The following is a 14,892-nucleotide window of genomic DNA, read 5'->3' on the forward strand; positions in this document are numbered from 1 at the left end:
GCTGCACCTCTTCCTTCGTGTAGGACCACAAACCTGCTGGCTCTGGGCAGTGGGGAGGAAGGATAAGAAGTAGCCAGGGGAAAAATAACCGCAGCCCAAACTGAATGAAACAAAGCAAAACACTGTGTGTGTTCCCACCATCCCAAACTTTCCATGGAGCAACTTGCCTTCCACCTTCAGCAGGTGGCATCCTCACCCCATGCCTGGCACAGAAAGGCATTTGAAATGACAAGAGCCAAAGAAAAGAAAGGTCTCGGGTTTCAAGTTCTCTTTTTATTGAAGAAAAGAAAAGAAGAAGGAAAAAAATAGATTATTTTGTTTGTTTTTTTTTTTGTTTCCAAGAGGACGTTATTCGTGTTGTCAGTTTGTCTCAATGTCCTAAGGCAACGTCTCTGTATTCCAATATCTCCAGGTACACTGGCAGGTCTGTCTTTCCCTCTTTCTCTCTCTGCCTTCCAGGGAGGGAGGGGCAGCTTGGAATAAATCTGAAGTCCCAAAGTAAGGAAAAATAACAGAAAAGCAAACAAACAAAAAAAAAACAAACAAAAAAAAAGGATGAGGCCAAAGGACCTTTGCAAGGCCCCGGTGCTGAGTTTATCTATTTAACAGTCAATGAAACGACCTACATTCCTCTGGTTGGTCTGTTTTCCAACACCTTCCACCCTCTCCCTGGAGGTGGGGTGAGGATTTGGAGCCGGTCCTGTGCTCCTGTGCCTGTCCCGTTCCCGAGGGACACAACTCCAAGGAGCTCCGCTGTGGAGGGACGAGAGGAGGAAGCCCCACCTCACCTCACCTCTTGATGCCACCAATTCCCCCTCCAGGCTCCATGAGGACCCGCCGTGGACGTGCCACAATTCCAGGTCACGGCGTGGCACACGAGTGGGAACGTTTTCTTGGAGCATCCCATCTCCTTCCTTCTCGGATGAGCTGCTGAGGGAGAGGTGGGGGACGAGGATGGGCCCCCCAGGGCCGGGTCTCCCCCGGCCAGGCCACGTCCCCGCGAGGCTCCCGCTCTCGTGGTCCCCAAACAACCCCGATCTTCTCGGCCCTCCGTGGTGGCTGCTGGGCCGCTGGTCCTTCCACACCTCCCCGTGGCAGAGCAGGAAGGCTCCTGGTGTGCAGAACCCGAGAACATCTCAGCAGGGTTCATCCCCTGCAGCCCCTCCCCACCCTCTTCCTCCTCCTCGCTCTCCTCCAGGCTCTTCTTCTCCAGTCCTACCTGGGAAAGCTCGTGTTGTCCTGAACCTACAGCTACTATACTCTATAAAGTAATATTTCCCCCTCTCTGCTGAGAAACAATACAAAAGTTACTCCATCTTACCAAAGGTTTCAAAAGAAACCAAACACTTCTCTTGCTCGGTTCCGATTTAATTTAATCATTTCTTTAAAACGTGGTTTGTTTGTTCGTTTGTTTTTTCTTTTTTTTGTTTGTTTCGTTTGTTTTCCGGAAAAAAAAAAAGTCCTTTTTCTTCCCTTTCTGCTCAGACCTCTGTCTGAAGGTCAATAATGTCTTGTCCCACCAAGGGGATGGTGGCCCCTGTTTTCTCCCACTCTACAGTTTTTAGTTCTAAGGGAGACTGTGCCACGGGTTCCATGTCCTTTTTAACCCATGATGGTGGGGACTGGACTTTCCTGATGCCTTCCCAGGGTCTCTTGTTTGGTGTCTGCTGTTTTTCTTGCTGCAAGAAGAGGGAAGTGTAAGAAAGGAGAGAGAGAAAGAAAGAAAGGTTAGTACCCACACAACAAATACCGTGCTTTTACCTCCTCTTGCATTAGACAGTTTTTTTCTCTGTAGCTCCTGATCCAAAATAAAGTGGAATTTCAATAAAACTGACCCTTGGTGTGTAAATTGGCCATTTTCAGGAAGAAAATGTTGCTTTCTGTCCACTGCTATCTCTATCAACTAATGCCTAGATATTCTGACTTTCAGCTCAAGCTTTTGCCACCTGCAGTTCCACTGAAAAACTGAACATGGTTTTGAAAATTTAAATTGTTTTCCTGCTTTTACAAGGGCATGTAGTGACAGGACAAAAATGACAGAGAGCAGGTTTAGATGGGATATTGGGAAGAAATCCTTCCCTAGGAGGGTAGGGAGGCCCTGGCAGTGGTTGCCTAGAGAAGCTGTGGCTGCCCCATCCCTGGAAGTGTCCAAGGCCAGGCTGGAGCAATCTGGGCTAGTGGAAGGTGTCCCTGCCCACAGCAGGGGGGTTGGAACTCAGTTGGCTTAATCAGGAGCCCATCTTGAATTCCTCTTCATGGCTGCCCAGAGAATCTGAGGCTGCCCCGTCCTTGGAAATGTCCCAGGCCAGGTTGGATGAGGTTTGGAGCAACCTGGACTAGCGGAAGGTGTCCCTGCCCATGGCAGGGAACACGATGAGCTTTAAGGTCCTTTCCAAGCCAAACCATCCTATGAGATCCAGGTTGCAATGAGGTCTTTTTGTACATAACACTGCACCTGATATGGATGCGCATTCCTTGTGCAGCACAGCTATTTTTAGGCTATTTAATTGCAGCAGAACCTGCTCAGTGTTTCACCAGCGAGGCCCTGCTGTTTGATGAGCTCTGGAACCGAAAACACTTCCATCAACTGCACCCCAAGCCTCCCAGGCTTTATTGACTTCTCTCTGCCAAGTCTCCCAGAGCATCCCACCATGGATATCGATCCAGGGAATATATTCCTGTGTTTCTGCTGATCTGCACCAGGACAAGGCTTTGGGGAGGTTCTGTAAGATGTGTGTATATGAAGGCGTGTCCATGGAAAGACTTTAAATGAGTTGTTCCACGAAGTTTCCACCCCTCTGACCACGAGTGATGCTTTTCACAGCTGATCATCCCCACAAAACATTCCAGCACTGGGCAAGGAAAGGCTCCCCTGCCTCTGACAGGGGCACAGAGCCCTTTTCCTGACAGAGGGAAAGTGCCAGCAAGCGGGAAGGGTGGGAGAAAAGCAGCTGCAGGGAGGACTCAACAAGGAGAGGAGAAGCGTGGGGAGAAGGACACAGACATGATGATGTGCAGCCCAGGACATGTCACAGCTCAATGCTGCCACCAAAATGGATTGATTGAGGGGAGATGAAGCCACACAGGGGCTGTGGGGTCCTGACTGTGCTCCAGGAGGCTGCAGGGATTGTTGGAGCCCTGTAGGAAACCTGAAAGCCCATCTGCCACACGCTAATCCAGCTGCCTCATTTCGTCCTTTCCTAAGACATTTTTGGAAGCCTGGTGTTTTTCCCACCTCCAAACTGCAGTGCTGACAGGAAAGGTGCTGTAGAATTATCCCTACAGGGGCAGCTTTTGCTGCATCACCCAAGCCACAGATTTCTGCTTTTCCAAACTTTAGCTTTTAGTATAAAAATACAATGTGCTTGGTCCTGCCTCCTCCCCACTCCCAGGGAGAAGGCTCTGGGTGAGAGCATCTGGTGATTAGAGGGTGGTTAATGTACAAACCATCTCAATGGGAAGTGAAAACTGAAATTATATTTATTTTAATTCATAATAAACAATTATTTATTTATTAAATAAATAAATAACATCTTAATAAATATGATTTTCTCTTTAATTCAAAGAGAGAAAACCAACATTTTTAAAGTCTTTTGAGAGCCACTGGTTTGTTTTTGTTGGTTTTTCTTTTTTTTTACTGAAGTTTTGTACAAGTATTGCTCAGAAGAATGTAAAACACTCCAGTTCTTGAAATCCTCATCTGAGGTTTTCATTCAACTCTCCAATACAGAATTTGTTAATGCTGCTGGTGTTATTCTTATTTTATTCCATTATTTAATACAATGGTGATTAACACTAATAGGATGGAAAAGGTGATAAAATTCTTGACTTATTCCATTTTTTTTTTTTTTTTTTGAACTTATTTTAGAACCACTCCTACTAAAAGCTGAACCTATTTATCTCTGTGTGTGTCTTAATGAGACAAGTTTGAGGCTTCCTGAAGGGAAATTTCTACCCACAGTGTTTTTTGCAGACCACTGAATGCCTGAAAAGATGCAGAGAGAAGGGACACAAAGAGACAAAAGCACATATAGAACAAAAAATGGAATGAAATTAAAGTTTCCCAAAAGGTGAAGAAAAACAACCTTGCTCAGGACAGAGTTTTCAATGAAAAACATTTGGTTTTCTCCCATCATGTGGAAATGCCACAAGTTTTTAAAGTTCCCACTGTCCACAGCTGTATTTAACAGAGCAGCACAAGGGATCTTAGGCATGAAGTTCATAAATAATTCCATTTTTTTCCCCCTCAAATGAAAGCCTTTCTTTGCTGGCATTATTTACAGCCAGGTTCTTCTATTCCCATCCAATCCCTGTTTTCACAGTCTCTCCATCTGCCACATTCCTGACCTTCAGCCTCCCCTTCACGCTGGGAGGGTGCACCCAGCTCTGATCATGCACTGGACGTGATCAGCAAACCTCAGAGCTCTCCTTGTCACGGATTAGAGAGCCAGAGCAGCTGCAAATCCATGCAGGGAACAGAAATTGTGGGAATAAAAACTCCAATAAAACCAATTATAAGTTCACATCTCCATCAGTGGCCTCTGATCAGATCCAGCACCGGGGAACAACACCCAAGGGCTACAATAATTATTCAGTGGTGATAAAAGCCAGACATTAAATGTTGGGAGTTATTAAGAGGAGAAAAATTAAGAAAGGAAGAGAGAATGAAACAGCAAATATTTTATTGGCAGTGCACCTGCATCCTGAATTTTATGTGCACTCCATGGGATTCCTGGGAGAAGGATATAAGGGAAATGATAAAGGTGGCAAGTTTCCAGCCAGGAACAAAGTTATGGAGGAGGAAAATCCCCCAGACTATGATCTTCCATCTTTAAAAGGGATTGTGGATGGATGTCAAAGAGGACTTTTGGATGGTAGGAAGGGATCACTGATGGGAGGGATCATCTCTTCCAACATGAGAACTACAGAACAGGACAGGACACCAAGGAGTGAATCCCAGGAGCTGGGCCTGCACACAGGGCCCAGTCATACTCCAGACCACCTTTCCACAGCTCTCTGTTCAAGCTGAAAGCTTCCAAACTTATAAAAAACAGGTGGAAACATTCAAAGAAGCAAAATCCACTTGAGTACTACGAAGTGAAGTGACACCGTTCTGCATCAGGGGGTCTCTGAGCACGAACTACTGGAGTCTTGGGGATCACTTGAAGATGCACCACCATGTGCTTGCCCAGTTTTTGTATTTTTCCAAGCTTCTCTTTACTCTGTCATGGAAAGGAGGCAGAGACTGGTCATGAGTCCAACCCCATGTGGTGGTTTCCATTCACCTCATCTGTGTGATGTGTTACCTGGCTGTGACTGCAGCAGGCTGAGAACCCCCAAAGATGTCTATTTACAGCTAAAAGATGAAGAAGAGCTCTGGGAAATGAGGAAATGGAGAAGGGAACCTTGCTTTTACCTTCTCACCTCTCAGAGAAGAATTAGACTTCTCTAATGATGTGAGCGGAGGTGCCATCTCAGAGGTGGGTGCAGAAGGACTTGGTGCCCACTCAGGATAATCAGCCTGGCTGAGCTCTGCCAAGGATGCTGAGAGACAAAGGAAAATCTCCTCTTGGCACCAGACACCCTGGGAATTGGTAGCAGGCTCCTGGGAACAACTCCCCTTTTCTTTCCCTCCATATGGAAAAGGTTTTTATGGGGCCTCGGCCACTCGAACAGCACAGAGAAACAGCCTCTGGGCTCATGCCTCAGCTCTGGCATTTTCCTCCAGCTCCACTGTGGGGTCTTAGCAATCCTTGCAGACAGGAGGGAAAACTTAGCTATGCCCAGAAAAGAAGAAAAAACCTGGAGAGAGAGAGTTGTGTAATCCGGCTGGAAAAGGCGCCGGAGCTGGCGCAGGGCCTGGCGCCTCGGAGCCAGCCAGGAATGGCTCCAGCCAGGGGCTGAAAGCAGCAGGGGCTGCTCTGCCAGGAACTCACGGGGACAGAGACAGAGCCATCACTCTGCCCTGACACAGCCCAGGAGCCCCTGGACACTGGGAAGGGGGGAATGTTTATCAGTTCCTGCCTGGTGCCAGGATGGCGGAGCAGAAGGTTTTGTTGGAGGGGTGGGAAAGGAGGGAGCACCCAGACTCCAAGGTGGGGTAAAACCTGCTGCACAGGGCAGACTGGAGGTCTTCAGACCCCTGGGGGCACTCAGAATCTCCTTCATTGAGCTGTGATTTAATTTTGGCTGCAAATCTTTAAGGTGGAGGGAGAGGATTTGGGATAAAGGCATTTAAGATGCAGTGCCAACGAAAATCCCCAAATCCCTAAGAAAGACAGAGGCAAAGTGCACTGGGATAATCCACACAGGCTTCTCCTTCTAAAGCTGGTCCTGGCAGACTCTCCAACGAGTCACCTGGTGGTTATGGAAAGGTCTTGGTGGTGGAGCAGGTACTTCCCTACCCTGGGGTCTTCAGAGAATCATCCCAGAATCACAGAATGGTTTGGGTGGGAAGGGACCTTAAAGACCATCTAATTCCACCCCTCTGCTGTGGGTAGGGATGCCACACACTACACAGTTTGCTCCAAGCCCAGCCCAACCTGGTCTGGGACACTTCCAGGGATGGGGCAGCCACAGCTTCTCTGAGCAACCTGTGCCAGGGCCTCCCCACCCTCCCAGGGAAGAATTCCTTCCCAACATTCAATCTAATCCTGCTCTCTGTCAGTTTGAAGCCATTCCCCCTTGTCCTGTCACTCCAGGCACTTGTAGAAATTCCCTCTCCATTTCTTTTGGAGTCCCTTCATGCACTGGAAGGGGCTCCGAGGTCTCCCTGAAGCCACCTCTTCAGGGAGGTGGCTGAACAATCCAAATTCTCCCAGCATTTCCTCACAGGAAAGGTGCTCTGTCCCCTCTAATCATGTTGGTGCCTCCTCTGGACTTGCTCCAACAGCTCCACGTCCTTCCTGTGCTGGGGACACAACATTCCAGGTGGGGTCTCACCAGAGTAGAGCAGAGGGGCAGGATCACCTCCCTTGACCTCCACACTTTTCTGCCCATTATTGTGCCTTCAGAGATCCAGCCTGGTTTCATACAGAGCACCTGTATTCCTGTGCAACTCTTTTCCTTGGGAGCAGCATCCATGTATTGCAGAAACAGGACCCAGGAGCCCGACTGGCTGCTCTGAGGCACAGCTTTGATTTCACCCTTCAGCCAAAAACAATCAAATGTGTGATCTGCTCAGCTGGATCTCCCTGGGCTTGTTTGGTGGGGTTTAGGGTTTTATTTGGGTTTGTTTGTTTCCATTTTTAACACCTGATTTTTGTATTTACCCTGAATAACCTGCAGAGCAACTCAGTGCTTTCCACAGTGATAACTCCCCTGGAACCAGCTCCTCCCACGCTGCTTTCCTCGCCCCTGGTATCAACTTGAAGGATATTTCATGACCCAAACGGTCCCTCCCCATGACACTGATGACTTTAGGACCAGAATGAAGTTATTCAGAGCCCAGAGCAGGGGATGTGGAAGATAAATGTGGCCCACACTGTCTAATCCATCTTTGGATCAATGTTGATGAAAAGTGATTAGAAAATGGGAAAGCTGCCTTGTTTCTTTGGAGAATGATAAATTTTCCTTTCCTTCTAGGAAACAAGTAGCTGCAGCTCTTTCATTCTGTGCTGTTGAACTACAAAGATTATGCTTTCTCTTTTATTTTTCATTTAGGAGAAAAGCAAAATAAAAGGAAAGGGCTGACTTTGGTCAGAATTCCATTACATTAAAAAAAGAAAAAAAGAAAGAAAAAGAGGAGAAATAATGTGTGATTTTTGACTTGGAAATCAGTCAGGAAACTTGAAATACTCAGCATGTGCAGAGGTATAAAAATATGTTTTTGGCTTCTGTGTTCTAAGAAGCTCATCCAACCTGAAGGGGCTTCTGTGAGCCAAAATCTAGTGAAGGTGAACAGGCACTGGATCAAGGAGGTCTTCTGACTCTCAGGGGCTCTTTGCATTGACTCCTAAAAATCCTGAGAGTTGCAGAAAAAGCCCGTGGTCCCACCAGCACCAGGAACAGGCTGTTTTCCAGACTGTTCTTGCTGTTAGTCCTGCTGGTTTACATCCCATCCCTTTCTGGGACAATGCTTCTGGTCTGCTGAAGAGCCCACTGGGAAGATATGGAGGAATAAATCCCCTAAAATGCTGAAAACACTCAAGGCTGCCTGATGGGGGCACCCAGGGACTCAGAAAGGGACCAGAAGCACCCAAAGCATGTTTTTTTGGGTTTTTTTATAGAGTCTTTTATTTAGACTCTATAAAGAATTATTTAGATATTAGAGTTTAAACAACCAAGAGTTCAATCTGCTGGTGGCCCCTTCCTGGTGTTGGAGCAGGGGATACAGGGAATAGGATGTTTCTTTGAACAATACAGAGGAACTGATGCCTAATTCTTGGGACAGGAGGTGTCAGGTGATGTACAGAAGGAGGTGAACTTCTGACTGATGGTATATTTGGCTACCCAGGAGCTGACAGATGGTTTATGGCTGAAGAAATTAAGGTTTGACGTCATTTTCATAACAGAATTTATTGCAGTAATTACTGGACTTTATGCAGAGCTCCTCCCTATAAAAACTGCCCTAATTGGCTTTAAAATTTGCCAGCTACTAAAGCCTTTAAGAAGTGCAAAGAGGATTAAAGATGTGGCACAGAGACACTGTGCACAGAAGTGGAGCTTCCCTTGCAGAGGGACACCCAGGCAGCAGCAGAAGGAGCAAAGCTTCCCAATTTTCTGATTCCTCAGTGAGGAATGACCCTGAGTGACACAACCACCACCACCTGAGCTCCTCCACCCCCAGCCTCAGCCCAGGCAAAGAGGTTCCCATGGATAGGAGCCAAGTTTTCCCACCTGGGAGCAGGGCTTCTCAGTCAGCCAGAGAAAGGACAGGTCAGAAAGCAAAGGATTAATCCTATCATGGAGCAGAGAACACCAGGGAGACACAGAGCCCTGAGAGGGGATAAGCTGCAATAATGATCAATATTCACAGAATCACAGAATGGTTTGGATTGGAAGGGACCTTAAAGACCTCATTCCAACCCCCTGCCATGGGCAGGGACACCTTCCACTATCCCACGTTGCTCCAAGCCCCGTCCAACCTGGCCTTGGACACTTCCAGGGATGGGGCAGCCACAGCTTCCCTGGGCAACCTGTGCCAGGGCCTCCCCACCCTCACAGGAAGAATTTGTTCCTAATATCTCATCTAAACCCGCTCTCCTTCATCTTAAAGCCATTCCCCCTTGTCCTGTCACTCCATGATCCCTTTTTTCTCATCCCTCTGTCAGATGTCAAAGCAAGTGCTGGTGGAATGGGAACATCTCCAGGTGTCCAAAGAGGAAAGCTGAGAAAAATCTCTATGTGAGAAAAGAAAGTGAGGAATCAAGACAGAAACACTGCCTAGAAGGAAATAGCAAAAAGTCATACAAAGGCAAAAAAACTCTTTGCATCTTTTTATGCTGGATTTTGAAGCAATTGCCTTTTTTTTTTTTTCAGGACCAACAGAGAGGTGGGACTGGATTTGAGAGCTGCTTTTTGCCCACAGTAGTTGTGGATCCACCCCTGGAAGTGTCCAAGGCCAGGCTGGACAGGGCTTGGAGCAACCTGGGATAGTGGAAGGTGTCCCTGCTCGTGGGAGGCAGTTGGAACAAAATGTTCTTTAAAATCCAATCCAACCCAAACCATTCTGTGATTCCATGAATTACAAACTGATCCCTGATCCTGTCTGTGAGCTCCAGGACAGGGCTCCAGCCAAAGCAAAAGCCAGTCCAGCTGCAAAGAGCAGGACACAGCAAGGAGCTAATAAGCAAGAAGGAGTAAATCAGAGGAATCTGGGAGCTCTGCTCTGACCTCAGCACCAGCAAAGAGGTTTAAAATGAATGCAAAGCCAGATGATGGCAGGAAAAGAGGAATATGTATGTGATTCAAACTTCCCTAATAGAGCTGGATCAAAGGACTCCAGCAGAGGGGGAAGGCAGGAGTGTCACTTCCATTCCTTTCAAATTGTAGCAGAAGCAAAACCTTGGCTTTTTTTAAAGCCTGCAAAGGCTCCACTTTCACATCAAGCTGTTGCAGAGCATGTGAACCCCTCTGGATGTCCAGCCCAAGCGCTGGAATTTCGTTAGCAATTAAGTCCCAGGGACTAGCAGTGTTGGAGATGCTTTAGCCTGAGAACACAGCTCTGCACAGCCAAATATTTCCTGTGTAGTACAAAGCAGCTTGAAAACAGCCACTACTCTGCTTTAATGTGAAGAGCTCTCAGCTACAAGAATTTAAACCCTGGAAACTGTGTGTATTTAGGAGGAAACAGGGAAAGAAACTGCATGTTGGAGCCTGCAGTCTGCCAGGCAAAGGTCAGGCTTTTAAACACAGAAACAAACTTGAAGGGAGATTTCCAACAATGGGATTTTTTTTTTTCTGGTAGCAATATGGGAGGTAAAGAACGACTCAAAGTGATGGGAGTGATTAGGAAGGAAGGAATCTGCTGTGTGAGTCAGTACCAACCTCACATTCCAACATCCATCCATTTGGGCAGCAGAATATGCCTTAAAACTACAAAGAGATATTTATGGTCCAGGTGGAAGCTGCTCACTGCTTATTGCAGCCTTCAGAAGGAGGGTCTGGTAGATCCCAGGCTCCAGGAGAGCTTTAAATTTTCCTCAGGATGTCTGGGGTGGATGGGGGTGTTATTTTGATGCAAATCCTGCTGTGGTTGTCTCCAAGCCTTTTGGTTCCTTTCAAGCCTCCTGGCTGCAAATAAGCTGCCCAGGGGATAAATATTTAACACACAAAGCTCATTCAGTTTTCTGCTCAGGGTCTGCACCAGCTCCCAGTTTGGTCTGGGATCAAATAGAAGGGCAACAGTGTGAAATATCCACAGACAGGCTGGCTGTGAGCCTTTTGAGAAGAGGGTGAGCAAAGCAAACCTGCCCCTGAGATGCTATTTTTAGATTTTATATCTCTTCAGGTGGACAGAGATAATCTGTCCCAAATTCCAGCATAACAGGAGCAAAGAAGTCCTGCCTACAACGCTGTAACTTCCTTCTGTGTAAGGAAAAAATCACCTCCACCTTCCTTGCTTTAAGTGAAGTTCAAGACTGCAAGGGAGACAAAATTTACCTCCGAATCCTAGAATATCCTGAGTTGGAAAGGTCATGGTAAGGTCATACAGAGATCTATTAGATGCATTAAAAAATTGATTTTTCATCTTGCAGCCATCAGATCTTGCTGCTCATATCTTAATTCCAGCACTGAAAAATGAGCTTTGGGTAACAGTGTCCACATCCCTGATTAGTCCATAAAGCCACAAATCACATAATGGTTTGGGTTGGAATGGACTTTAGAGACCATTTATTTCCAGTCCCTTGCCACGGGCAGGGACACCTTCCAATAGACCAGCTTGCTCCAAACTCCATCCAACCTGGCCTTGGACACTTCCAGGGATGGGGTAGCCACAGCTTCTCTGGGCAACCTGTGCCAGGGCCTCCCCACCCTCTCCCAGGGAAGGATTTCTTCCCTACATCCAAATTAAATCACATTTTTTCAGCTTAAAGCTGTTACGAGTGAGACCCCTGCACTCTGCTGCAGGGGAATGGGTAGGTGGATGTGGGATCCTGTGTGCTTTGGTCCACGTGATTTTCAGCAGGAATAGCTGAGGGTGCTTCCAATTGGAGCATTTTATAGTTGAGGTAGAGATTTTAAAACCTAAATGTCACGTGGAATAAATTTCATGTAATAAACTGAAAAAAAATACGGTTTATTGCCTAAGAAAGGACATCCCATTCTCAGTGGGATGTGAATTAGGACCCCTTGGTCATGGGGTGATGGGAAAGCAGAATCCATCTCCAAACCTGTCTCCACCTTCTCACTCTCTACAACTCCCTGAGAGGAGGTTCCAGCCAGGTGGGGGTCAGTCTCTTTTGTCAAGTAACGAGTGACAGAACAAGGGAAAATGTCTTTAGGCTGTGCCAGGTTGAGGTTTAAATTGGATATCTGGGAAAATTTCTTCACTGAAAGGGTTGTCCAGCCCTGGCCCAGCTGCCCAGGGCAGTGGTGGAGTCCCCATCCCTGGAGGGATTAAAAAGATGTGGCACTTGGGGACGTGGTTTAGTGGTGGGTTAATGGTTGATCTGAGAGGTCTTTTTCAGCTTTAACGATTCTCTGAGTCCCTGATTATGTTTCCAGCTCTGCAGAAATAACTCTGGGACAGTGAGCAAAGGACATTCCTCTTCATTTTTCAAGTGTACACAGAGGTAACACTTATCCAAAGTTTCCATGTGTCAGGATACTTGGAGAGCAGGAATACATGTGCTGGGACAAACCTTCAGGTCTTTGCTGAAGACCCTTTAAAATTGATGTTTTACCAATGAATCTGGAGAAATTCTCAGCAGTAAACACATGTGATGGTTGAATTTTCAACCCCTTTTCCTAAAGAGACAAAAAAGCTATTTCTTCATCCCATTAATCTGTTGGTGTTTCCTTAAAATCTGATAATTTTGTAGTTCATTTGATATGAACTACGTATTTATTGTGACAGGATAATCAGGTTTGGCCAGTGCACTGGAGTACAGAGGACTGGCATTTATATCCAAACCAAATCCCTAAAAATGGTCAGCATCATTCCTAGGAATTCCCAAAGGATGTCTGTGTTGTGCAGACAACAGTTTATTTAGTTCAAGTCTCAGCAGCACCTTCCTGACCTTGGAGTTGAAGGAGGAGAGAGGAAGATTGAGAAGATTAGGAAAAGCATCATAACTTGGAAAGGACTAAGGACAACGGGTCATGCTGCCAGGAGAGGTTGGGAAACTGCCAGGGCTGGGGAGAGACTTGGGAGCTTGACTTTGTGGTTGCTTATTTGAAAGAGAAATCAAAGATAACAGCAATGCAGGCAGACGGACTGGACCCATAAAATATCCCTCCTGCTCCATGGTGAGGAAGAGTTCAAGGGTATCCCAGGATCCTTATGACCTTGTTCATGCCCACAAGGCAAGGAATTTCCTGCTGGTGAAGGAATGAGTTTGGATTCACGTTATGGAAGGGGTTGGGATAGGTCTGGAGTGCTCTTTGATGCAAAGTGAAAGCCAGACTTACGCTAACGTTTGTTTTATCACTGCCACCAGAAGAAACACTCCAGCGTTTTATAACCTAAACATACATAAAAGAGAAAAACGTTCTTTTGTTGTTACTTTAATCCCTGGTATCTGCAGTTTGCCTCCCCTTCAGGGCAACCTGAAGATGGTGAAGGAGGTTCCAGCAGGTTCCTCAGCAGCGAATGGTGGAAAAAGGGGTGGGAAAAAAATGCTATTTATTTTGCTTTGTGCTGCTTTGGAGGTTTTTAAACCAATACCCGCTCCTGACTTGCCAATACTGATCTTCACAAGCTCCCCCTCCTGGGTTAGATCCCAGGGAAAATCCCAACTTGAATAAGACTCAGTCAATATGCAAAGGCCACCTTCAGAGCTCCCCTCAGCAGCTCAGAGCCCTTTGATGCTGACAGTGGAAACTTTAATTCTACACAGATGCATCTCTGAAATGCTAAAGACACCTCAATCTATAAAACCCTGCTGCAAACATCCCATGGATTAGCTTGTATGTGGTGTTTAAGCATTTTTGGGTTTATAGCTGCATTGATCCTAAATAATAGAAAAAATAAAGCAGAGAGATGATGTTCAGTGAAACTTTGGGATTCTGGGCCACCACAGGCTTCTTTGATCTGGACCTGCCTGCTAGATCCACTATCCCTCTCATTCTGCTGCCCATAATGATACCTTGCCATGGGCAATAAAAGTGGGATTTGCTGGGATCACACCTCTGGAGCTCAGCACAGCAATGCTGGGAGATCTGAACACAGACCAAAGGCTCTGCAGGGCTCTGCTTCCCCCAAAAACCAAACGAAACCTATTGTTCAATCACCCTCTCAGCTCTGGTCTTGCCTCTAAGGGAGTCCCATCAAAATAAACCCCACCTTGGTCATGCTGCATCCTGGATCTGACTTAAAATCATGGAATCCTTAAGGTTGGTCTAAGATCATCAAGTCCAACCCTTAGCACTGCCAAGGCCACCACTAAACCCTGTCCCTAAGCACCACATCCATATGTTTTTTTAACATTTCCAGGGATGGTGATTCCACTACTTCCCTCAGCAGCCTCTTCCCATGCTTGACAACCCTTTCAGTGAAGAAATTTTTCCTAACATCCAAGCTAAACCTTCCTTGGTGTAACTGGAGCTGCTTCCTCTCATCCTGTCACTCATCCTGTCACTTGTTACCTGGGATAAGAGACCAACCCCCACCTGGCTACAAACCCCTTTCAGGGAGTTGTAGAGAGCAAAAAGGTCTTCCCTGAGCCTCCTTTTCTCCAGGCTGAGCTCCCCCAGCTCCCTCAGCTGCTCCTCATCATAATTATGTTCCAGCTCCTTTCCCTCTCCAGTCCCTCAATGTCTTTCTTGTCATGAGGGACTTTGATTATAAATGACCAAGAATGTCATAATTAGCTCACCTTGCCCCTCTTCTGAGTGCAAGCAACCCCCAAATTTAATTTGTCCTGCCAATCTGGCTCCGACACCTGTTCTTCCCTTCAGCTGGAGCCAACAGACTTCCCTGCATCCTTTCAGTCCTTGCCCAGCTGGCTGAGACATGTGGAAAGTGCCACCAGCCTGCCCTCCCTTATTTGTATCATCTACATCACTTACTACACAGGCTCCTGATATCTGGTTCTAGTCTTACATCTCTGCCCCTCTGAAAAGCTGTCTCCCTCAAACTGCCTTCCCTAAAGTCTCCTTTTCCTTGGAAGTTTGCTCCTGTTGAGGAAAATCATGTATATTATGGAATCCTAGAATGGTTTGTGTTGGAGGTGACCATAAAGCTCATCCAGTTCCAGCCCCCTGCTATAGGCAGGGACACCTTCCACT

General features: G+C 46.7%; 1 protein-coding gene across 12 annotated transcripts in view; it reads right to left on the minus strand.

Annotated features, from left to right (window-relative positions):
* Positions 1 to 253: 253 nt before the first annotated feature.
* Positions 254 to 14,892, minus strand: part of ADGRB1 (adhesion G protein-coupled receptor B1) — a 290,959-nt gene continuing 276,320 nt past the window's right edge. For 6 of the 12 annotated variants that reach the window (XM_032681110.1, XM_032681148.1, XM_032681138.1 and 3 more), the window contains one exon: positions 254 to 1,679. In XM_032681110.1, coding sequence (XP_032537001.1) covers positions 1,482 to 1,679 — 198 coding nt within the window. In that variant the 3' untranslated portion in view covers positions 254 to 1,481. The remainder of the gene's footprint in view (positions 1,680 to 14,892) is intronic. The other 6 variants (XM_032681190.1, XM_032681174.1, XM_032681119.1 and 3 more) reach the window with 2 other exon arrangements.

Source organism: Chiroxiphia lanceolata, chromosome 1, assembly GCF_009829145.1.
Source record: "Chiroxiphia lanceolata isolate bChiLan1 chromosome 1, bChiLan1.pri, whole genome shotgun sequence".
Lineage (NCBI taxonomy): Eukaryota > Metazoa > Chordata > Aves > Passeriformes > Pipridae > Chiroxiphia > Chiroxiphia lanceolata.